At 43.6% G+C, this 26747-nt stretch overlaps 1 protein-coding gene across 4 annotated transcripts in view; it reads right to left on the minus strand.

Annotated features, from left to right (window-relative positions):
• The window catches only part of ATP8A2 (ATPase phospholipid transporting 8A2), a 999149-nt gene that overhangs the window by 73786 nt on the left and 898616 nt on the right, over positions 1 to 26747 (minus strand). For all 4 annotated transcript variants that reach the window (XM_073662455.1, XM_073662456.1, XM_073662454.1 and 1 more), the window contains one exon: positions 12121 to 12225. In XM_073662455.1, the coding sequence (XP_073518556.1) occupies positions 12121 to 12225 (105 nt within the window). The remainder of the gene's footprint in view (positions 1 to 12120; positions 12226 to 26747) is intronic.

The raw sequence follows: 26747 nt of genomic DNA on the forward strand, positions 1-26747 counted from the left end.
AATTTTGTTTGAATGCAGATTGCACATTTTCTGTTAGTACAATAAACCTCATTTCAAGGCAGAAACATTACTGTGTCCAACAGTTATTACATATATCAAACTGAAATAGCTGTTGCAAAAACACAAATTTTTATAAAACAATAAGCTTAAGATTAATAGGGGTGCCCAAACTTTTTCATATAACTGTAAGTCACCACTATACCACTCAAAGTGATAAGTACACTACTAAAGGGTTTTTCTAGGGTTTTTCCAGAAACGGTGCTGTCTATGGGCTGTTTATAGTATTACAGCTCATCCTCATTCAAGAGAACAGAGCTGTAGTATAATTCTGGCCAGCCCTTACATTTGCCTTTATTGAGGGCCATGTCCTGTACAAAGCTTATTTATTTTTTATTTATTATGATCACTTATATAGCGCCATTAATTCCACAGCGCTTTACAGATATTGTCATCACTGTCCCCATTGAGACTCACAATCTAGATTCCCTATCAGCATGTCTTTGGAGTATGGGAGGAAACCGGAGAACCCGGAAGAAACCCACACAAACACGGGGAGAACATACAAACTCCTTGCAGATGCTGTCCTTGGTGGGATTTGAAGCCAGGACCCCAGCGCTGCAAGGCTGCAGTACTGACCACTGAGCCACCATACAGTACTAACCACTAAGCCACCATGCTGCCCCCAAGCTCTAGCCCTGTATCTAAATACTGAGGCCAAGGCAAAGCTGCCTTCTGGCACCCAGCACAGGGGGAACACATCCCAAGAGCCCACTAGTTACAACCTTGATTTTTTTGATTGACTCTTCTTAATGACTATTGATTGGCAATGGAAGAATGAAATGGAGATACACAGTTATAGGCGGATTATAATGAGGGCAATCCGGGCTACCGCCCGGGGCCCCGAGCCTGCAGGGGGCCCGCGGCTCCGGGCGGGGTGTCTACTGCCGGACTGCCCTCATTATATGAGCGGGCCGCTGCGGCACATACCGGTAGCAGTGGCGGGAGGGGGGGCCCCGGACCGCTCCCCCAGCAGCGGCCGCCGCTACTTCTTCATTGGCCGGGCCAGCACTGCAACGGTTAACTTCCCTGTGCTGGCCCGGCATCGTCACTGCTAGGAGACACGGCCCTGTGCGCGGCCGTGTCTCCTAACTCTGACGTCACGCAGTGCGTGCCCGGCCTGCAGTGCAGCAACGGAGAAGTCAGAGTAGGCAGGAGGAATGGAGCCGGGGGATGGTGAGTGTGTATGTGTGTGTATGTGTGTGTGTGTGTGTGTGCGCGCGCGCATGTGTGTGTGTGTGTGTGTGTGTGTGGGCAGGTGTGTGTGTGTGTGGGCAGGTGTGTGTGTGTGTGTGTGGGGGCAGATGTGTGTGTATATGTGTCTGCATGTGTGTGTGTGTGTGTGGGCAGGTGTGTGTGTGTGGGCAGGTGTATGTGTGTGTGTGGGCAGGTGTGTGTGTGGGCAGATGTGTGTGTGTGGGGGGGGCAGATGTGTGTGTGTGTGGGCAGATGTGTGTGTGTGGGCAGATGTGTGTGTGTGTGTGGGCAGATGTGTGTGTGTGTGGGCAGATGTGTGTGTGTGATGTCTGTCTGTATGTGTGTGTGATGTCTGTCTGTTTGTGTGTGTGTGTGGGCAGATGTCATTGTGTGATGTCTGTTTGTATGTATTTTTGTGTTTCAAATGTGTTTATGCGTGTCTGTATATGTTTGTGTGTGTGCGTGACTGCATGCGGCCTCCTGCTGAGTATAGTTGGCGCCGTACGGCCTCCTGCTGTCTCTGGGTGGGGGCGCCGTGCGGCCTCCCGCTGTGTATAGATGGCTACGTGCGGCCCCCCGCTGTGTATAGATGGCGCCGTGCGGCCCCCCGCTGTGTATAGATGGCTACGTGCGCCCCCCCGCTGAGTATAGATGGTGCCGTGCGGCCTCCTGCTGTCTCTGGGGGGGGGCGCCGTGCGGCCTCCCGCTGTGTATAGATGGCTACGTGCGGTCTCCCGCTGAGTATAGATGGCGCTGTGCGACCTCCTGCTGTCTCTGGGGGGGCGCCGTGCGGCATCTATACTCAGCAGGAGGCCGCACGTAGCCATCTATACACGTATACTCAGCAGGAGGCCGCACGTAGCCATCTATAAGGTGCCATCTATACACAGCGGGAGGCCGCACGTAGCCATCTATACACAGCGGGAGGCCACACGTAGCCATCTATACACAGCGGGAGGCCGCACGTAGCCATCTATACACAACGGGAGGCCGCACGTAGCGATCTATACACAGCGGGAGGCCGCACGTAGCCATCTATACACAGCGGGAGGCCGCACGTAGCCATCTATACACAGCGGGAGGCCGCACGTAGCCATCTATACGCAGCGGGAGGCCAAACTGTGCCATCTATACACAGCGGGAGGCCGCACGGCGCTATCTATACACAGCGGGAGGCCGCACGGCGCCATCTATACACAGCGGGAGGCCGCACGGCACCATCTATACACAGCGGGAGTCTCAGTGCTTTGCAAGAGCAGTCAATAAATTCTGCTTGACTAATTCTGAGCACCATAAAGTCTGGTTCGCTTCTAACCTGCTGTCTTCATTTTCAGCTTACTGAATTCTAACTCATTTACTGTCATTCGAGACGATGCCTTTGCTGGTCTCTTTCACCTTGAATACCTGTAAGTGCTCCACTTAATGTCATATTTTTGATTCTGTTCTTCTTCATCTTTTGGCATGTGCAATTGTATGAGCAAGTATTCATATGAATTTATGACCTACTTAAACCTTGGAGGACCTTAAATTTTATTCAATCAAATTTTTTTCCAGTTTAAAACTATGGGACATATATGTGCCTTGGTCCTCAAAGGGTTTTTAAAGGGGCTGCAAACATAAGTACGAAAAAAATAATTCAATTAGTGCTTTTTGTGTTCATTTAATTTTTATTTGAAGTCCATTTTTTTATATACCTTGAAATTAAGCCCTACCTCATGGAATGAAGCCCTACCTACATGACATCTGAGAGCTACATGGATCCCGCTTGTGAGGTGCCTGTCCGTCACTACTATTCAGTTTTAGGGTCCACTCACTAAGCCATATATTCTCTCATGCAAGAGAATAGGGCCAATTATGCTAATGACACTCGGCTCAAACTCTGTCAGAGCTTCAACTGAGTGTGATCCGATTCTCTCGCAGCACAGATATGGAGAAGATGGAGAACTTAATTTCTCCATCTTCTCCATAGTCTCTGTGAGTGTTCATCGGACTGCACTTGGATGACATCCGAGTGCAGTCAAATGTTTTACGTGCACCCATAGACTTGTATGGGTGCACATGGTCCGAATATCGAATGAGATTATTTTCTCATGCCAATAATCGCAGATCTGCACTGTCCCATAGTATAACATAGGGCCGAGTCCTATCCGATAAAACATCACATAGCATTCGGCCGTGTTATACGACAGTGTGAGCGAGCCCTTAGAGTCAAGGAATATTTACATGCAGATGATGATATTACTCTCCAAGTGTATATTTTTTTAGGCGAGTTCATAGTAAATGCTTTGCCTTTTTGACATGTGATCAGCTAAAGAACAAGAAAGATTTAGGACCTCCCCTATAGAGAAACGGAAAATAGTTTGGAGGACTTGCATGTCCTTTTTTATTTATTATGAGAAAATCATAAAAGATCCCGTTTTTTAACCATGCTGTGACTTTCTGCTGAGGGAGAGGGAGAGAGCTGCCCTATTCAGAGTCTGTAATAAGACCTGCTGACAAAAGTGTTGAAGATACAGTCTAATGTGAATTAATGATGAAAAAAAGTTAATTTCACAAATGGCTTGTATTTTTTTTAATACAAACTTTTTTGTGTTTACAGCTCCTTTAAAGGGAATCTGTCATCAGGTTTTTGCCACCTAATCTGAGAGCAGCATAATGTAGGGTTAGAGGCACTGATTCCAGTAATGTGTCACTTACTGGGCTGCTTAGTGTTGTTTTGATAAAATCATTGATTTGTCAGAAGGTAATTATCACTAGATGACTAGTAAGTTCTGTAGGACCCCACCCCCATCACTGATCAGTAGATTTCTGTGTACACTGAGCTTAGGCAGAAAGCTGCCAATCAGTGGTGTGGGTGGGGCTATACAGAGCGCAGCATTCAGAGAGCTGCTAGATCTGCAGCAGATAAAACGGTGATTTTCTCAAAATGACAACAAGCAGCTGAAAAAGTGACACATCGCTGGAATCAGGGTATCTGCCCCTATATTGTGTTGCTCTCAGATGGGGCAGCACAATTAATATTGTGCCAAATTAATTTCCTGTGAACTATCACATGATCTATCACTGGGGATCATGTGACATGTGATACATCAGGTGTGTGTGTGTGTGTGGGGGGGGGGGGCCTTGCTACTCTTAATCCACCCCTGTACACAGTGATTAACATCTAGAGCTTCAGTGAACAGAATTTCTGATATCAACTGATAATTGCAAATATTAATAGCACTGTATGGTCGCATTACTTCCTGACAAATATTAAATTAGAGTGAACCTGTCATTTCACACAAAACCTGTAGACAAGCTGAGTCTTACGGTCATCACCAAGTTCAAACTGCTCTTGATGCACAAACTAGTCTATAATATGCAGAAAATGGTTTGATTCTCATGCTCTGTAACTTTCTATTCATTCTTTTTTGAGTGGGCAGCTCCTCTTTATTAGCATTTTACCAGCACTTTAGGTGCTGTAACTTCCTTTCCTTCAATCTCCAGCATATACAGTATTACACCTACTACTGCACAATGGTTTGGCTGCCCTGATCCGAAAAACTGCCTTTCTGTTATTCCTGTATGCATCTTGACAAACAGGAGGGCAGGAACAGAGAGACAAAAACCCAATCCTACGTGCTGTGATTCATCTCGGCTTCTCTGCTGCTGCGGACGGATTACACTGAACAACAGGCAGTGGACAGCAAGTCAGACAAAAGGACGACACCTAGTGACTTGAGTGATTTTTCTGTGGTGAGGCTGCAATCACACATCCATGTGAGTGTTACCATCCGAGAGAATGGAACATTTTTTTCTCAGGTGTCATCCTAGTTGCACCTGTTCTTTTTCTCATATGTTTTTTTTTCATTTTACTAATGCAGGTAGACCGTCTTAAATATTCATTTATAATATATAAATATATATAAATAATCCATTGATTGTTAGCACCCAATGTGTCTTCTGTGTTTCATCCGTTCAATACGGATCCCCATAGACAATAACGTCCGAATGTGAACCGCAAAACGGATGAGAACACGACATGGGGTGAGTCTCATGGGTCCATTTTTAAAACGGATGTGTGGATGGATCAATAAAACTTCATGGCCCGTGTGCTGCCAGAGAAAAAAAAACGGACACCTCACGGGCGTGTAACACAGATGTATGAATACAGCCTTAGACCTCGTTCAGACCTCCGTGTTGCACGTACATGTTCTATCCGTGTTTTTCATCGGTACAACACGTATTCTTCATAGTCTATGAGGTTTTCCACATGTCTGTATTTTCACGGACTGTGTGTCCTTGAAAAGTCACGGAGACATATCCAGAGACATGACCTTGAAAAAGTCACGGATGACAAGGGCCAAAACACTGATAAAACGGACACACCATAAAAACGGACACACTGATACCATTTTTTTTTTCACGTACGTGTTTAAATATGGACCTGAGGATGTGGCCTTAGACAACATCATCTTTAGGCCACGTGCACACGTTCAGTATTTGGTCAGTATTTTACATCAGTATTTGTAAGCCAAAACCAGGAGTGGGTGATAAATACAGAAGTGGTGACGTGTTTCTATTATACTTTTCCATTCCTGAACATGTGAACGTGGTCTTATATAAAGTGATTTGCATGTTGTCTATCACATTATCTATCAGAAGTTGTCATAACATATAGAGACCAAATAAAGAAATGCTCACACATTATTAGCATTACGATGGGAATTATGTTATGTCTTTTGCATATTATATATTATCTATAATTATATATTTTATTATTTAATCGATCAGATATTACATATACATGACTAGTGAACTCATGAGCAGTTTTGCACATAGAAAACTTTCAGGCGTCCAAAACATGACACATGGCAGATAATGAATGAAGTTACAACCTGATTAGAAACGGAGATGGAAATACAGTGGCTTGCGAAAGTATTCACCCCCTTGGCTTTTTACTTATTTTGTTACATTACAACCTGTGTTTAAATAGTTTTGTAATCCGATTTGTGTGTGACACATCAGCATTAAATAGTCTAAGTTGGTGAAGTGAGAAAATATAGGCATAAATTAAATGTATGGGATCAAATAACTAAAAATTGCCATGTGCATAAGTATTCACCCCTTTTGCGATAAAGTCCCTAAAAATTTCTGGTGCAAGCAATTACAGTGGGTACGGAAGGTATTCAGACCCCTTTAAATTTTTCACTCTTTGTTTCATTGCAGCCATTTGGTAAATTCTAAAAAGTTCATTTTTTTTTCTCATTAAAGTACACTCTGCACCCCATCTTGACTGAAAAAAAACAGAACTGTAGAAATTTTTGCAAATTTATTAAAAAAGAAAAACTGAAATATCACATGGTCATAAGTATTCAGACCCTTTGCTCAGTATTGAGTAGAAGCACCCTTTTGAGCTAGTACAGCCATGAGTCTTCTTGGGAATGATGCAACAAGTTTTTCACACCTGGATTTGGGGATCCTCTGCCATTCTTCCTTACAGATCCTTTCCAATTTCATCAGGTTGGATGGTGAACGTTGGTGGACAGACATTTTCAGGTCTCTCCAGAGATGCTCAATTGGGTTTAGGTCAGGGCTCTGGCTGGGCTAGTCAAGAATGGTCACAGAGTTGCTCTGAAGCCACTCCTTTGTTATTTTAGCTGTGTGCTTAGGGTCATTGTCTTGTTGGAAGGTGAACCTTCGGCCAAGTCTGACGTCCAGAGCACTCTGGAAGAGGTTTTCAACCAGGATATCTCCGTACTTGGCTGCATTCATGTTTCCTTCAATTGCAACCAGTCGTCCTGTCCCTGCAGCTGAAAAACACCCCCATAGCATGATGCTGCCACCATCATGTTTCACTGTTGGGATTGTATTGGGCAGGTGATGAGCAGTGCCTGGTTTTCTCCACACATACAGCTTAGAATTATCACCAAAAAGTTCTATCTTCGTCTCATCAGACCAGAGAATCTTATTTCTCATAGTCTGGGAGTCCTTCATGTGTTTTTGAGCAAACTCTATGCGGGCTTTCATATGTCTTGACATGAGGAGGGGCTTCCGTCGGGCAACTCTGCCATAAAGGCCCGACTGGTGGAGGGCTGCAGTGATAGTTGACTTTGTGGAACTTTCTCCCATCTCCCTACTGCATCTCTGGAGCTCAGCCACAGTGAACTTGGGGTTCTTCTTTACCTCTCTCACCAAGGCTCTTCTACTACGATTGCTCAGTTTGGCTGGACGGCCACGTCTAGGAAGACTTCTGGTGGTCCCAAGCTTCTTCCATTTAAGGATTATGGAGGCCACTGTGCACTTAGGAATCTTGAGTAATGCAGAAATTCTTTTGTAACCTTGGCCAGATCTGTGCCTTGCCACAATTCTGTCTCTGAGCTCCTTCGACAGTTCCTTTGAGCTCAAGATTCTCATTTGGTCTGACAAGCACTGTGAGCTGTGAGGTCTTATATTGACAAGTGTGTGCCTTTCCAAATCAAGTCAGTTTAATTAAACACAGCTGGACTCCAATGAAGGAGTAGAACCATCTCAAGGAGGATCACAAGGCAATGGACAGCATGTGACTTAAATATGAGTGTCTGAGCAAAGGGTCTGAATACCTATGACCATGTGATATTTCAGTTTTTCTTTTTTAATAAATTTGTAAAAATGTCTACATTTCTGCTTTTTTTCAGGTAAGATGGGGTTCAGAGTGTACATTAATGAGAAAAAAAAATTAACTTTTTAGAACTTACCAAATGGCTGCAATGAAACAAAGGATGAAAAATTTAAAGGGGTCTGAATACTTTCTGTACCCACTGTATCTTCATAAGTCACATGCTTAGTGAAAGGAAGTCCACCTGTGTGCAATCTAAGTGTCACATGGTCTGTCAGTATATACACACCTTTTCTGAAAGGCCACAGAGGCTGCAACACCATTAAGCAAGAGGCACCAATAACCAAACACCATGAAGACCAAGGAGATCTCCAGACAAGTCAGGGGCAAAGTTAATGAGCAGTACAAGTCAGGGTTGTGTTATAAAAAATACCCCAATCTCTGATGATTCCTCGGAGCACCATAAAATCCATTATCATCAAATGGAAAGAACATGGTACCACAACAAACCTACCAAGGGAGGGCCGCCCACCAAATCTCTCAGCCTGGGCAAGGAGGGCATTAATCAGAGAGGCAACATGCAGGCCAAAGATAACCCTGAAAGAGCTGCCCAGTTCCCAAACAGAGACTGGAGTATCTTTCCAAACGACCACAATAAGTCGTACACTCTATAGATGTGGCCTTTATCGAAAAGTGGGCAGAAAAAATCCTTTACTTACACACAAAAATAGTAAGGCTCGTTTTGAGTTTGCGAAAAGACATGTGGGAGACTCCCCAAATGTGTGGAGAAAGATGCTGTGGTCAGATGAGACCAAAATTGAACTTTTTGACCATCAAGGTAAACGCTATGTCTGGCGCCAAACATACACAGCTCATTACTCCATGAACACCATCCCTACAGTGAAACATGGTGGTGACAGCATCATGCTGTGGAAATGCTTTTCGGCAGCAGGGACAGGGAAAATGATCCGAGTCAGGGGGAAGATGGATGGTGTGAAATACAAGGATAATCTTGAGCAAAACCTGTTTCAGTCTGTCAGTGATTTGAGACTGGGACGGAGGTTCACCTTCGAACAAGACAATGACCGAAAGCATACTGCTAAAGTAACACTCGAGTAGTTTAACGGGAAAGGTAAATGTTTTGGATTGTCCTAGTTAAAGTCCAGATCTTAATTCAATTGAGAATCCGAGGTCAGACTTAAATATTGCTGTTCACTAGAGGAAACCATCTAACTTGAAGGAGCCAGAGCAGTTTTGCCTTGCGGAATGGGCAAAAATCCCAATGGCAAGATGTGGAAAGCTCATAGAGACTTACCCATAGCAATTTGAAGATGTAATTGCTGCAAAAGGAGGCTCTACAAAGTACTGACTTTAGGGGGTGGGTGAATCGTTATGCACACTGAAGTTTTCAGTCATTTTTTTCCTCTTTGTTGTTTGCTTCACAATAAAAAAAAAAAATGTTCACAGTTGTAGGCATGTTCTTTACATGAACTGATGCAAACCGTCGAAAAAAAAACAGTGAAATTCCAGGTTGTGAGATAGCACAACACAAGAAATGCCAAGGAGGGTGAATACTTTTGCAAGCTACTGTAACTGTGTCTGCATGGAAGGTTCTCATAAAACTGGAACAGCGTTATTAGATACAAGAAGATTCTGGTTACTAAAACATTTCTGAGCTGAGAAAGTGATCAGAGTGAGCAGCAGGAGGTGCCCGGAAGGACTGGGCAGCATGGCGGCTATTACCCAGATAAACACACTCCATGAGAACAGTGGGGGGTGCAGATTTGAAACACAAACAAGCTTTAGAGCCAAACCCCACTCCACTACTCATCTACTCAAGCCTGAGAAGACCCTCCCCGGAGACATGCACAACTGAAGCAGGTGTGAAAGGGCCAAGATGCAAACAGAAGAGATGAAAGAGAGCACTCAGGAGGCCACACCATGGCACACACTGCAAACTCTGCAAGATTTAAGCACTCCACCATTATCTAGATCACAGTTGGACCACCCAGTGAATCTGGCAGTAATTAGGAAGGGGTTGGTGGTTTTAGATGAGGGTGGGGGGGTGGGGTGGGAAACAGAACAGAGGTGGGCTGCTTACATCATATATATGCATGCCTTGTGAATGTAATCTGCATGAGGGAACATAAATGAAAGTCTGCGTTGAGAATACAAATAATAGAAAAAAAAAATTAACATAAAACATTGAACATCATTATAAGGGTTATTATTGGTACAGAGGCCAGACATAGCACGGCTCAATGGAACGTGATACACAACCGCAGAGGTTCATACTGTGCAGGGATAGGAGGAGCGCAGGCAAGTGATCAGCTCCTGAACTCATGGAAGTGTGGACTCCAAACATTCATGTCCTTGCAAGGGGTTGAACATTTCCTGTCTGGATGAATTCACTAGTCCGTTTATGGATTGATTACCCCTAGTAGCTAATTCCATATTGGGTCCATACTGAACATCATTTTATCTATTGCTTCATTTTTTTAAATATTTTTGTCAACAATTTTTTTCCCTATATTATATTATTTATTAAAAAATAGAAATTTTGCAATTTTCACACTGTCCACCGGGACTTTTTTTTAGACTTTCTATTTCTCCAAGAAATGTACATATACATTAACCACAATGAATAGACTCCGCCTTTAGTACTGAAGCATCTAATGAGTGTGTGCAGAGGTCATTGTGAAGGCAGGGGAGCAGGGCCAGCTGTGACATGATCGATTGTGATCGGTGGATCCTGCGTTATCAGCTGTGTATAGAAGTGTTACCTGTCAGACAGAAGAGGGCCCCTGTGCGAGAACAATATATGGGCCCTATGCAGGGCATCAGAATGCAAAATTCAACCTGGTTTGGATGTGGAAATGGGCCCCCTTACCTCTTGGGCCCCAAGGTTGCACCAATGATATGTCCGCCCCTGACCTGTCATTGTAATCCTGTCTCTGACGATAAGAAAACTGCTGTAAACTCTTCTTGAAAGTCTAAAATAATCCCAGTAGCCAGTGTGAAAATTGCAAGTTTAATTATTTAGTTTTTAATAAGGATAGTGACAAAAAGCAAAGCCACACTAAGAAGAATTAAAATTCCCCCAAGATATTTTTTTTTAATAAAGATAGTATAATATGAAAAAAACATTGAATTTTTCTAAACATTTAACACAAAAATCGTATTTAAATGTTAGATAATCTCCTGACATTCCCTTTAAGACTATGTTCACACACGTTGTGTTTTTTGTGCTGCAAATCTGCTGCTAACTTTTCTCTGGCAGGAAAACTGCTGCGTTAAAAACGCAGGTTTTGGTGTGTTTTTTGGTGCGTTTTTTGATGCATTTTTGCAGCGTTTTTTTTTACCACCCTTTACTTCCTATGGGTGAAAAAACGCTGCAAAAATGCTGAAAAAAACGCAAGTGCGTTTTCTGACGCAAAAACCTAACGTGCGTGAACATAGCCTTAGACTGCGTTTATACGCAAGTGGCCGACAACAGCAGCCAGGTTATGGTCTTTTCAACGCCTGTTCTCCTGCAAGTGATTGTGCACTTGAGCAGTTAAGAGCAGAGCGGCACGGGGCGTTTCGACTGCAGCATGGCCATTGTATGTGAATGGATGCAGCCTAAATATGTTTTGCCGTAGCCCCTGTGTTAATTGGAAGGGGTCTGGATCCTCCATGATCGCTCACACCAAGGGATAGAAGAGCTCAACTTATCCTCTAGGTTGAACAGAGCGGTATAAGAACCAAAATGCTTTCTATTGAGCTGCACAATGCTGTGATCATGCTCAAGGATAAGCTGTGGGTGATCATGGATGTGGATCCCTATGGATCACCACTACTAAGTAGGGGCTAGAACATACCAAAAATATTTAAAAGATTAGTTACTCTAATTGTGACAGCCTTTTTCCATAATGAAGTCTTCCCAGAGGGTCCTACTTTGGGAAGTCCTAGAAATTTGGGGGAAATTAGAAAGGTGCTCTACATAACACATAAATAGCCAGGGACACCATATTTAGCGGTAAACTAGGCTGTCATTGGACGCCTTCTTCAATGATCATTTGTGTAAATTTTCCTCTCAGTCTTTCATAAATCCTACAAATAGTGGAATTACTTACTTGCACAAGGAATGTCAAGGACAAGGTAGGTAGGTAGACTTGCTGTGCATTAATCATTGCCGTTAATTATTTCAGTACAATCCCAGTGAACCGCCTCCTTTGTGGATCACTTTACTGCATGCTGCGTATGCACAAAGAGTAAAAACAGAAAGGATGGAAATACAGGGATTTTACCTTTTTCCATTGGAGTCACGAAGTGCAGCTTTGCTCATCTCCCTGGACCTGGTCTCGATCTCCTGGACTTGTTCTAACAGTGTTTTATTACAGCTGTGCTTGGCTCTGCAGATATAAAGCAAACAAACAATTAGAAATGTGATTGATATGATCTGAGAACTTCTGCTCCTCCATGGATGGAGGCCAGGAAGAGAAGAATCAGAGAGCCAAGCCTTCATGGGCACAATATAAAGATATCTGACCACTTGGGTGATAATCAAACATCCTCCCTACATTTTGGTGGGATTGGTCAACTAGAGGTATATATTAAAGATCATAAGCCCTAATGAAAACTCTTTACCAAGGTCCCACCTAAAATGTGCCATTCATAGTAATTGTTTCTTCTCATGATCATGAGCAGAGATGGCTTTAGGACCATTTAGACCCCAGGGCTTGTGTCAAACTGTTAACTCTGCACCCACTATCTAGCCCTGAGACCAAATAATAAGAGTAAAGCCCAGTATAGTCCCAGTCCAAAATCGGACATGCCAGATAGATATTTCTGCCAACAAATTGTCCGGGGATCCCATACACATTAGAGTTTTGGTCGAACCTATCATTATCGGTGGGTTTGGCCAACATTATTAGTCTAATATTGGGGGATAGAGGCCTCTCTATTGTTCTATGATGGCATGGAAAATTAGGATCAGTCATGATGGATTTTAACATATCGAATCCTTTGTTCCTCTGGTAAATAAGCCTCTCCCCCTTAAATCAAACATGAACAATCGGTTGTAGGTTGTGAGCAAAGACAGACAACAGCTGCCTTTTAAATGACAGGCATTGAGTAATTGATAAAGAGGTTGTTTGGGACTTTGACATTGATGACCTATCCTTAGGATAGATTATCAATATCAGATTGGTGAGGGTGCGACACATGGTACACCCACCAATCAGCTGTTCCCAATGCTTTTGGCGGCCAGATGTGCTCAGGATGTGCGCACATCCTTCCACCGCCAGAACCGAGAACAGGTGATTGGCTGGGCTGCCTGGTGTTGTACCTCACTGATCAGATATTGATGATAGGCCATCAATGCAAAAGTCTCAGACAACCCCTTCAAAGTATGGGTTGATAGTCGGCGAACAAGCATTTACAAGAATGATGAACAAGTAAAGCACTTGTTTGTTCGCTGACTAAATAACGTATGTCGGCATACAAATCACCGTTGTCGTCAGCCCATTGCCTGGTGTAAATATGGATGTGCTTCCAGCAACAAGCATGGTATATTGGGAAGGGCCAATCATGTTACCAATCATTCTTTCCACCCCTAGTTTTGTTGTCCTGTATGAATGTGAAATAAATGAGTACTGATGGACTTTTATATGGTTGATTTTCGCTGATTTATGGGCTGTAATCGGACAGACTAAATGGAATGGTAAGCTGGCGGTCCATCTTAGACATGTAAGTCAAATGCTTATTTTGTTGACGTGACCTCTCCCCACACAAGCACGCTCAGTTTGTATGCATGTGTTCTCAGTGGGGAAAGGGTAGTATGCTCCTGTCAGACACGGATATCTCCATTGAGAATAAAATGATGGGGCTTATTAAATCTGACAGCCTAATTTTTCAGATTTTCTCTTGTTGGGAAAATTTGGGAACTACCCTGTACATTAGATGGTGGTCAGTCCTGCTGAAATCTGCAGATTTGTCTGGCGTTACTCTAATGTGTATGGCTACTTTAAGGCTGTTTCCTCACTTTTGCAACGTTTCAAGTGACAGCTGCATTTAGCCCAAATTTTTCCTCTGGACTGTACTTTTTAGTCCATAATACTGGATACTTGCGAGTATGAACTGTAAAAGTGGCATTTTTTTAAGTATGGTACCCAGACCAAATGACCATCATCTGAGAAGAAATAGGTCATCTTAATATCATGGAGGTCCAATTCTCCTGACCCAGCCTTGACCCAAGTCAAGAGCTTGGAAGTTCTCTACAACTATACACTTTTAAAGTAAAGTTTTTAGATTTCTCATTGAAATGACAAAAACTCAACATCGCACAATATGTTGCAACCAAAAACCTAATCTCGACTGAAAAGTCAAGACACAAGGAAAGGCAGAAATAAAATAATTGAGACTCTCAGCACTGAGAGATACAAGAGGCATCACTTCACAAACAAGGATCCCATCTACAGGGAATGACATTCCCTTCAATTATTGACAGTGAGAAATTCTACAGGAGCCCTGCCAGAAGCAGGAGGTGTAATTGTGCCTTGGAACGCTCTCCGTAATGTCAGAACATATGAATTGAAGTGGAGCATGCCCCAGATTTGTTTATTCAGACAGGCACCAGGGATGTCAAATCACAAAAAAAGGAGCTAGTCAGATAATAGAACGATCATCATCCACCAGGGTGTCCCAAAATAAGCTCAGCAGGCTACATGGTAGATAGTTATGGAATGCCAGAAAAAGACTACTAGATCAACAATGTATCTGTGCACGGCGAGAGGAGACAAAACCAACATAAAGAAGATATTACAAAAATATGACAGTAGCAATATTGTAAGAAACAGGGAGAATATGACTATATTTAACACGTCACTTATTTGGATGCAAACAGGAAAGAGGATTGAGTAGAGAATGGAAAATGGAAAAATGTGGAAAAAGAGAATACAAGGTATCTCACATCTGCTCGTCCGTTATCATTGTCTATTTCCCAGATGTAATAAATATACACTGCTCAAAAAAATAAAGGGAATAGTGTTGAGCGAGTATGTTCTATTAACCCTTTCGCCGAGTATGCTCGGGCCGAGCTCCGAGTATTTATAGCTGCTCGGTGATGTGTTTGAATCGCTCCCGTGTGCATGATTTGCAACTGTTTGACAGTTTTATTACATGTGAGGAATGTCTATTTCTTACACATTCCTCACATGTAATAAAGCTGTCAATCAGTCGCAAATTATGCACACGGGAGCGATTCAAACACAACACCGAGCAGCTGTAAATACTCGGAGCTCGGCCCGAGCGTACTCGGCGAAAGGGTTAATAGAACATACTCGCTCAACACTAAAAGGGAACACTTAAAGAACAGAATATAACTCCAAGTAAATCAAACTTCTGTGAAATCAAACTGTCCACTTAGGAAGCAACACTGATTGACAATCAATTTCACATGCTGTTGTGCAAATGGAATAGACAAAAGATGGAAATTATTGGCAATTATCAAGACACCCTCAATAAAGGAGTGGTTCTGCAGGTGGGGACCACAGACCACATCTCAGTACCAATGCTTTCTGGCTGATGTTTTGGTCACTCTTGAATGTTGGTTGTGCTTTCACACTTGTGGTAGCATGAGACGGACTCTACAACCCACAGAAGTTGCTCACGTAGTGCAGCTCATCCAGGATGGCACATCAATGCGAGCTGTGGCAAGAAGGTTGGCTGTGTCTGTCAGCGTAGTGTCCAGAGGCTGGAAGGGCTACCAGGAGACAGGCCAGTACACCAGGAGAAGTGGAGGGGGCGTAGGAGGGCAACAAGCCAGCAGCAGGACCGCTACCTCCGCCTTTGTGCAAGGAGGAATAGGAGGAGCACTGCCAGAGCCCAGCAAAATGACCTCCAGCAGGCCACAAATGTGCATGTGTCTGCACAAACGGTTAGAAACCGACTCCGTGAGGGTGGTATGAGGGCCCGACGTCCACAGATGGGGGTTGTGCTCACAGCCCAACACCGTGCAGGATGCTTGGCATTTGCCACAGAACACCAGGATTGGCAAAGTCGCGACTGGCGCCCTGTGCTCTTCACAGATGAAAGCAGGTTCACACTGAGCACATGTGACAGACGTGACAGGGTCTGGAGACGCCGTGGAGAGCGATCTGCTGCCTGCAATATCCTTCAGCAAGACCGGTTTGGCAGTGGGTCAGTAATGGTGTGGGGTGGCATTTCTTTGGAGGGCTGCACAGCCCTCCATGTGCTTGCCAGAGGTGGCCTGACTGTCATTAGGTACCGAGATGAGATCCTCAGACCCCTTGTGAGACCATATGCTGGTGCGGTTGACCCTGGGTTCCTCCTAATGCAGGACAATGCCAGACCTCATGTGGTTGGAGTGTGTCAGCAGTTCCTGCAAGATGAAGGCATTGAAGCTATGGACTGGCCCGCCCGTTCCCCAGACCTGAATCCGATTGAGCACATCTGGGACATCATGTCTCGCTCCATCCACCAACGTCACGTTGCACCACAGACTGTCCAGGAGTTGGCGGATGCTTTAGTCCAGGTCTGGGAGGAGATCCCACAGGAGACCATCCACAATCTCATCAGGGGCATGCCCAGGCATTGTAGGGAGGTCATACAGGCACGTGGAGGCCACACACAATACTGAGCCTCATTCTGACTTGTTTTAAGGACATTACATCAAAGTTGGATCAGCCTGTAGTGTGTTTTACCACTTTAATTTTGGGGGTGACGCCAAATCCAGGCCTCCATTGGTTAATAAATTTGATTTCCATTGATGATTTTTGTGTGATTTTGTTGTCAGCACATTCAACTTTGTACAGAACAAAGTATTCAATGAGAATATTTCATTCATTCAGATCTAGGATGTGTTATTTGAGTGTTCCCTTTATTTTTTTGAGCAGTGTATAAAGAAGGCAAATACTTAAAGGAGTTGTCTGGGGAAAACAAGTTATCACCACCTATCCACAGGATATTTGATATCTTATTGAACGGTGGGGTCCAACTGCTGCGACCTGAACCGATTGGCAGGACGAGGACTTTTTATCCCCAATGGGGCACTGTTATTCCCGATAGAATAGACATAACTAACAGCCACGACAGTCATTCCCTATGGGGCTGTGGGAAAAAGCCGAACGCAGGGCTTGGCAGACCCATAGAGGATGAATGGAGCAACGGTTGAGGATGAATAAAGCAGCGGTTGAGCATGTGCACTGCCGCTCCATTTTAATAGGGATAAAAGTAGCCCAATGGGTGCTGGACCCCACCAATCCTTAAATTATCATTAGTCCTATAGATTAGTAATAACTTATTTTCATTGGACAACTACTTTAATTCAACTCTGGAACTTTGGATTGATGAGAGCTTTAATCTAAGGCATTAAGAGGATCTACCAGGAAGAGGTATCCTGGTAATCAGCTGGTTATCTATGGCAGTTTCATAACGAATGAACTCGGTTTGACTGCCATTTCAATTAAAAGGGGGACAGAAGTCCACCATTCCAAATCGGTGTGGATCTCAGTGGTTGGACCCTCCATCAATCTAGAGCATAGATGTCAACCTCAGGCCCGCGGGCCAAATCTGGCCTGCAGTTTAATTATATTGGGCCCACAAGAAAATACTAAATGTCTATAGGGCTAGTCCGCCAATAGACAGCTAATACTACAAATCCCACGTTTCCTGTCTGGCATGCTCCCTGTTTACAATGTAGCAACGCGCTCCGCAGCTGTGACGCACTTCCTGACGGCAGTCACCGGAGCCGGTAGTTCCCACCTCTTCTTCCTACATCAGCGCGCTCTGCCCTATCTCCTCCACAAGCTTGGCACAACAGTCTAAATAGTCTTTATACAGCTCCTATCAAGATTTATCTGTCTCCGTGGGAACAGACTACAAAGAAATGAATTGTAGTCTGAATCTGCAGCCTGTGTTCTTTTGCCCTCCATCCGTCCCCTCAGCTTCTTAACCTACAGAGACAGTGGGAGATTGAGCAGAAAGAAGAGGGAATGTAGGATCACACTATACAGACATAGTATTCCTTGTGACAAGCACACTGGGTCACGTTTTCACCTACCCTATTGCTCAGAGGGTACTGATACCTCTGTGGATATTTGTGTATATAAGGGGTTAGCTTTACCAGTTTTTGCTCTTTTCTATACTCACATGTTATGAACTGTTACCTATGGGAAAAGTATACAACCATGGCAACAAAGAGATCTGCACAGGAGCTGTCAACCCTAAAAGTTAGGAGAATTTTTCATCAAAACTATTTGCAAACTTTCTTAATACTATATGATTTTATGGTGTACTGAAGTACAATTATAAGCATTTCATACATTTTAAACTTTATTGAATATGCAAATATCCTCATAAGAGAGGAAGAGAACTAAAACTCTAGTGTCACCTATAGGGGGTAGCAATCCTAAAAGTCAATATCGACCCTTTACTGAGCCTTTCCACATGAAAGCCAAACCAGACACTCCATTTGCAACCATGTGTTTCGGGTTGTTTGCCACTCATCAGTGCAAAGCAAGAGGTCTAATTTGGCTGGGTGAGAGACCTCTTCTAACATAGGGTCTTAGGCTATGTGCCCACGATGCAGAAATGCTGCATATTTTTTCCGTTTCTCCCTGGCAGGAAAAAAGCATGCGGATTTTACATGCGTTTTTCCTGCCAGGTAGAAGCGCTTGTCAAGCGTTTTTGCATGCATTTCTGCATGCGGGTTATCAAGCGCTTTTCCAAGCGATTTTAGCATCACTTGGAAAAGTGCTTGACAACTTGGTCACACTATATAAATCCGTGCAACTGGCATGGATTTATAGTAGTGTTACCAAGTTAGTTAAAAAAAAAAAAAATAAGAATGGTAAAAAATAAAAAATAAAGATTATACTCACCTTCAGATGTCCTCCCGATGTTTTCTCTGCTCCGTCCGGTGTCTTGGGCGGCTCGCTGTGTTGTGAAGGACCTGCGGTGACGTCATTGAGTCATGTGTCAGGTCACATGACTCAATGAAGTCATGGCAGGTCCTTCACAACACCGCGACCCATACAGCAGACCAGACGGAGGGGAGAAAGCACCGGGAGGACATCGGAAGTCTTCTCCAGACCCGGGTACCATCCGCACATTGAACCGTGTGATATCCGCTTGTGCAGATGCAGTGATGCAGATGTCACGCGGTTCAATGCAAGTCAATGGCGGCAATTACGCTGCGTGTCCGCAAAATTAATGGACATGCTGCGTATTGTTCCGCAATGATAATCCGCAGCGGAAATTTCCGCAGCATGTGCACAGCACATGCGGATTATCATTGGGGACCAAATTCCGCAGCAAAAACGCTTGAAAAACGCATAGTGGGCACGCAGCCTGAGGCTATGTGCTCATGATGCAGAAATGAAGCAGAAAATTTCTGCAGCGCTTCAGCATGTTCTTGGCAGTCAAAAACGCTTGCGGATTTTAGACACGTTTTTGCACCGTTTTTACATGCGGATTTGACTTGCGCTTTTCAAGTGCATTGGGACCTCAAATCCGCATGCAGAAACGCACAAATAATGGACATGCTGCGAATTTTTCCGCTGCGGAAAATTCTGCAGCATGGGCACAGAACATGCAGATTTTCATTGGGGATCATGGGGCACGGATTACCAAGCGATTTTAAAGTGTTTGTGCAGCAGAAATTCCGCATCAAAAACGCTTAAAAAAAGCATAGTGGGCACACAGCCTTAGACTGAACGTTTCTCCTTGTGGAGAGTGCCAAGCCTGTGTACAGATGAGCATTGCATGGACTATAAGTCTCCTTAAGCCTGCTTGGCAATCTCCATAAGGAGAAACATTCCACCTTAGACCTCAAACTTTTATAGAAAGATACATCAAGTTTGTGCAAAGACTCAATATTCAGTGTTGTCCCTTATTTTTCAAGACTTCTGCCCTTTGCCCCGGCAGCTGGATATCAGTTTCTGTGCTAAATCCTGATTGATGACCCATTCTTGTCTAATCATTGCTTGGAGTTTATCACAATTTTTGTGTTTTTGTTTGTTCTCTTGCTTTTTAAAAATTGAGCACAGGTTCTCAATGGGATTGATATTTTAGGAGTTTCCTTGCAATGGACCCCACCACCGCCCACCCCCCAAAAAACCTTTGTGCAAAAAAAAAAAAGAGTTAAAAAAAAAATGACTCTACAACATTTTCAGACATGAAATACTATAAAAAACGGTAGAAATCGTGTTGCAAATTATCATGCGACAAATATCCTATTTATTATCGATTATATCCATAAATTGAGAAAAAAAACAAAAAGTTTTATTTTTCCTCCGTACTTATGTTCTTTACATAAAATCCCAGGTTTGTAAATCATGGTAAAATCTTCCTGCTAAGCTAATGTGCTATGTAGATGGGAGGCCATGTGTGCCCCCCACTATGCTGTATGTTTATTCTCCCGTGGATTACAGCAATGGACAGACGAGAACACTCAGGCAGTGGTAGCAGAAGTGTTTGGGGTCACCCGGGCTGAGTTATGTTATTATTACCCTGACAACCTTCTAATCCTGCTGGGTGCAACTGGTGATTTGTGGAGAACTTCCTAGCTGAGCCTGAGAAGATACTGAACAAATCCATCACAATCGGCTTTGTTGTCTAATGGCTTGAGTAAGCTTGTTACATCAATTAGTTGGGAAGTGTTATGGAAACTTTGCTTAAAAGGGCATTTATTCTGACAGCACTAGACTAAGCTATGATAAGTCACATTTATACGCATCAGCTGTAGGATCCATTGTTTTTTTTGTTTTTTTCGCTCCAAATTCTGTTACAGTGTTTCTCTTATTGGATATTTCTTACAGATGTGTAAATATTTAATGTTTTGCACATGTAAAATGTTTCCTTTACAATGTCATGGGGAGAGTTTATTGCACAATGTTTATTTGTGGTTAATATATTAATACAATTAATACAATTCCTGCTCCGGTTTGACAATGGTTAATATTAGATTTAGTCTTAGAGGGATCCCAGCTGTCTTCTATAGGCCATGCAATAATACAATGAGCAACAGGGAAAATAGAAAAGAACAAGAGGGAGATTCATCAAAGCTCTTTTCACCAGATTTCTGTCGATAAAGAAGCTTTGAAAACTCGCAATTGTTTTGCTCAACGCGAGGTTGTGTAAAAAAAAAAAAGCAACTTCTGGAGTTTTCACGCCATTATCGCTCCAGCTCCAAGAAAGTGGGCAGAGCTGGGGTGGGACGGGGGTCTGGTGACCCACGCTCATCAAATTCATGACACCCGGCAGTGTTCGCAATGCTACAAATTTTGCTCCAGCTAGGGGTGGAGTAAGATTTGTGGTGAGGCGCACATAGAGGCACGTGAGGTGTGCACCTCTTAATCAATCATGAGCGTTCGCTCAAACATGCCACCTCATAAAGACCGGTGAGAGTATCGTCGGTCTAGTGAATCGGCCCCTACGTATCTTTTAAAGAGCCTCTGCTCACTCCGCACTCCTGTACAGTACCCTGCCTGGACAATATTATCTTCAGCCATCTACATCAGTCTATATTGATGTAGATGGCAGAAGATAATATTGCCCAGCTAGACTCTAGCTGCTAGAGTGTGGTTTTACATTATTGATGGCTGGTTTCTCTCACGGCTCAACTCCCCAGCACTCCTCCACAATGGAAATTGTAATTAGTAGGCAATGCAGAGCTTTGTTTCCTTCTGGTGACAGATAAGTGATGTGTAACTGCAACTTCTGGTGTTTTGAGCTCTGGGAGTTGAGCTCTTATAGAGAGTGGACCTCTGTTAGAAACCAGCTAACAAATATGTAAAAATACACAGGCAGCTATATATAGATGGCACGGTATGTACAGGAGCAGAGAGTGTACAGAAGCATAAGGTGAATTCTACACTCAATTAACTCGATGATAACTTAGGTGAGTTAGCTTAGGAGCACACAGGAGAGGGAGAGAGGGGTCTGCAGCACTGAGGAGAAGCAAAGTGCTGCTGGGAAATGTAGCTTTAGCAGTGTAAGAATAGGACCACCCATTCAGCTATGGGGAGCACAATAGGGCATATAGAGATGGAAAAATACACAAAGGTACAAGACAGAAACACTATGTTGGGCTTAGCCTGTCTATTAACAATAAATATGCAGTTACTGTGCTTGGTGAAAAATAATGTGATTGTGGGAATAACCCTTGGCTATGTGCACACATTCAGGATTTGAAGCAGAAATTCCCTGAGTGTTTCTGCATCTCCTTGGCAGGAAAAATGCTGCGGAAAAAAACACATGTTTTTGACGCTTTTTTATGCGGTTTTGAAGCATTTTTTGAAGTGTTTTTGTACATCAATGAATGCTTATTGGAACTAAATAAAGTTATTTGGTGGGACGTTGCTTAAACCCTTGGATTACCCTCAGAACTGAGGTGAGTATATTGGTTAATTGAAATGATTAAAGAATGAGTCTGTTGTATTTCAAATAAAGTGTTTGCTCTGTGTCTGTGTGTTTATTTAACTCTTTACTTTATTTTAATTAGGTTTGGGATGAAAGGGTCTGATTAACACCTTGTCATCACCAAACAAAAGAGCTAGGTGTCAGCTAATCCCATTCGCCCAATGTCATTAGCATTTCCACACATGTAATTTCTGGGGCAGCTGGAAGCTGCTCTTTTTAGCCTAGGAAGGTGCCATTAGGCACACAGTTGTTTCGTTAGCTGCTACGTCCCCACGAACAGCAACAAGCAGCGCTTTGGTAGCAGTTTTTTTTTCTGCCTCCAAAAAGAGGTGTACTAATGCCGCACTTTTGTTGTCGGTAGATGTGAATCCACCGCATATAATGACACTTCAATCGGTCAAAACCTGCAGTGGAGACTAGCGTGTCTGCTACAGAAATTGACATGCTGCGGGTGAGTTTGGGTACGTGGCCACGGTCAGGAGCCGCTGCAGGTTTGACGCTGCGTGTTTATACAGCATCAAACCCGCAGCGTTCAGATGTAACACTATAGTGGATGGGATCTCTAGAAATCCCATGTCCACTATGCGTGCATCAGAGGCTGCGGATCACCCGTGAACACTCACATGCGGCGCGTCTTTCAGGACTGCAGCATGTCAAATTGTCTGGCGGAGTCGCTAGTCTCTGCAACAGAAGTTTGACTACTAGAATGTATTGAGTGCGGTAAATTCGCACGGTTCAGTGAACACATGTGGATTTACCTTCGTTCAATAGGATGCAACATTTTGGACGCAGCAAAAAAATATGCTTCCAAAGCACTGCTACGTCCGGATTGTGGGCACAGAGCCTAAAATTAGAAAAAAAAATGGAGTGGGCTCCCGCGTCATTTTTATAACCAGCAGAGGGAAAGCCGACCACTGGGGGCTGATATTAGTAGCCGGGGAAGGGGCCATTAGCCAACAATGTTCCCTGGCTATTAATATCAGCTCACAGCTGTTTGTTTAGCCTTTAGATTACAGGGGAAACCAAGAAAAAAATTTACATGGGGTCACCCTATAAAATCTCACCAGAAAAGGCTAAACAGACAGCAGCGGGCTGATATTAATAGCCAGGGAAGGGGCCATGAATACTAGCCCCCTCCGTGGCTAATAATATCACCCCTCAGCAGTCCCAGAAATGGCGCATCCATAGGATGCACCAAATCTGGCTCTTAGCCTCCTCTCTTCCCATTGTCCTGTAGCGGTGGCGAGTGGGGTAATGGGGTTGGGGTTCACGTCAGCCTTGTATTGGCGGCTGACGTGAAGCCCAGGTTAGTAATGGAGGGCATATATAAGACGCCCCCATTACTAACCACGTAGTAAAGTTATCGCCGTCTTTTCAATAAATACACAGCCAGAATAAAGTATTTTAATGAAATAAAAAACAAACGTTTTTTAAATTTTTTTTTATTGCGCTGTCAGTCCCCGAAGCCTTTGATCTTCTGAAAAAAAAAAAAAATTTCGAACCACCATATCCCTCACCTGTCCGCCGTCACGAAGCAGTCCACGATTACCGCCAACGATTGTCCCTCGGCGATCCGGGTCACTTCTACAGCAGTGACATCAGCCATCACTGATGTCACTGCTGTAGAAGACAGCATTGTATACTGATAGGGGTGTAAACTTACTCCTGTCAGTGTACATACTGCTGGAGTGAGGTTACTGTTGTTCATCAGCTGATCAGCCCCTGTGAGCTCACCACCAGTACTGGTGGGAACATTCTTGAGAATGTTCCCACGGTGAGGTCACCGGACAGGTGAGTATAGTGTTTTTTTTTATTTTTACTTTTTTTCCATTTTTTAACCGCGTGGCACCAGGCTCGGCTGAGAAGACTACTGCTCCCCCAGCCGTGCCGCTCTCGCTGTTATCAGCGGGAGCGGCGGTCAGATGACAGGAGTAGTAGTCCTCCTCTGCCAATCTGGGTACCACCCGCAGTGCGTTTCCACTGCAAATTCGCGCCCATTGCCTTTAATTGAAACACAGTAAATCCGAAGATATAGATATTATATCTGCAGATTTGCTGCGGTTCAATTTAAGACAATGGGCAAGAATTTGCGGCGGAAAAGTGCACAATGGACATGCTGGTTTTTTTTTCCACAAAGGTAATCCTGAGCAGAACCTTCCGCATCATGTGCACAGCACATCAGGATTACCATTGGCGTCCGTGTCACATGATCGCGGGTCACTGATGGGTTGCAGGAGACCCCTGTGGCTGTCATTGCTAGGATGCAGTGAGCGCCGCCCAGTGGTCGGTGCTCATAGCATGTGAGCATTTTTGCTATACACATTAGGGCTGAAGTCCTGTATAACACAGGCGATCAGATGATCGCAGCTTCTAGTCTCCCCTAGAGACTATTGAGCAAGTGTAAAGTAAAAAAAAAAAAGTTCTTTAAAAATATAAAAAATATATATATAAATAAAAGTTCAAATCCCCCCCTTTCACCACATTCAAAATAAAACAACAAAAAAATCAAATATACACATATTTGGTATTACCGCGTTCAGACTTGCCCGATCTATCAATATATAAAAAAAATTAACCCGATCGGTAAAAGGCGTAAAGAGAAAAAAATGAAAACGCCAGAATTGTATTCTTTTGGTCTCCGCAACATTGCAATAAAATGCAATAAAGGGTGAATAAAACATCAGATCCACCCCAAAATGGTATAAAAAAAACCCTTCAGCTCGGCGCGCAAAATCCTGGCCCCAGATCCCAAAAAATGGAGATGCTACGAGTCTCGGAAAATAGCGCTATTTTTTATTATTTTATTCTAAATTTTGGATTTTTTTTTGCAACACTTAAATAAAAATGAACCTATACATATTTGGTATCTACAAACTCGTAATGGCATGGGGAATCATAATGGCAGGTCAGATTTAGCATTTAGTGAACATGTTAAAAAATAAATCAATTGTGGCATTGCACTTTTTTTGCAATTTCATTGCACTTTGAATTTTTTCCCCATTTTTCCAGTACACAATATGGTAAAACCAATGGTGTCATTCAAAAGTACAACTTGTCCCGCAAAAAACAAGCCCTCACATGGCCATATTGACAGAAAAATAAAAAAGTTATGGCTCTGGGAAGAAGGGGAGCAAAAAATGAAAACGCAAAAACGGAAAAAAAGGTGGTAAAGGGGTTAAACCAACCTTTCGAAAATTGGGAAATTTTGGGAGGAGCTTAATGGCCTAGCTCCGCCAGACTTTCACGACATAGTATAAATTTAGGGTCACAAAAAAAAAAGTTTCGGCAGCTCACCAATATTCAGTGGGAAGTACTGCAGTTTAATTCAGGACACGGTGCTCGGACAAACTCCAAGCTGGTTCCTGGGCAAACATGTGAAGGAATGATAGGAGGAGGCATCTGGTATCCACAGGTAGAGTAATCCTGCATCCACCTAGCTAGTCATGCACGTACATGGGAGGGGTAAAAAGAATAGTTTTTGGCAGAATTAGCTGTCAGCTATCAACAGTGTGTGACCAGCTTAAGGTTCTGAACATAAATTAGACATCTAGGGCAATAAAGGGATAAATCGTAAATTCATGTTGCTCTAGGGGGCTCCATCTAAAATTGTTTTTTGCTAGCCCATCATTTAAAGGGGTTGTCCGGTCTAAATTGATAAGTCACTCTGTGTGACTGCAGATTCATGAATCCCCCCAGCATATACAATGTCTGCTGCCAGGATTCACTGGTTTCTGAACGGTGGGTACGTACGCATTATACATACTCCCGGCCAGAGCCCGTCCAGTGGGCGCAGCTTTGCTCCATCCACATATAGAGCGAGGCTGTACCCACTGAACAGTTGCACCCACTGGACGGCCTCGTCACTAGCCTCGCCAATACAAGGCACCTGCTCTGTCGAGAAGCAAAATGAACCTGCAGGCTATGTGCCCACGTAGCAGATTTGATGCAGAGCATTTTTGCCTCTCTGGCAGAAAAAAACGCATGCAGATTTACATGCGTTTTTTTCAGCGTTTTTACATGCGTTTTCGCATGCGTTTTTTCAAGCAGTTTTCCAAGCGATTTTGAGCATCACTTGGAAAAGTGCTTGACAAGTTGGTCACACAATATAAATCCATGCAACCGGCATGGATTTATATAGTGTGACCAAGCAATAGTTAAAAAAAAAGAATAAGGATGGTAAAAAATAAAATAAAAAGATTATACTCACCTTCTGGTGTCTTCCCGGTGTCATCTCTGCTGCGTCCGGTCTCTTGCAATGCTCGCGGTGGTGTGAAGGACCTGCGGTGACGTCATTGATTCATGTGATGGGTCACATGACTCAGTGACGTCATGGCAGGTCCTTCACAACAGTGCGAGCATTGTAAGAGACCGGACGGCGTAGACAAAACACCGGGAGGACATCAGAAGGTGAGTATAAACTTTCTTTTTTATTTTAAATTCTTTTTTTTACAGATTCTATGGTACCCAGGTCTGGATGAGAGTCTCCTCTCCT

The sequence above is a fragment of the Phyllobates terribilis genome, unplaced genomic scaffold, assembly GCF_046119375.1.
Source record: "Phyllobates terribilis strain yellow unplaced genomic scaffold, ASM4611937v1 Scaffold_2__4_contigs__length_985480577, whole genome shotgun sequence".
Taxonomy (NCBI): Eukaryota; Metazoa; Chordata; class Amphibia; order Anura; family Dendrobatidae; genus Phyllobates; species Phyllobates terribilis.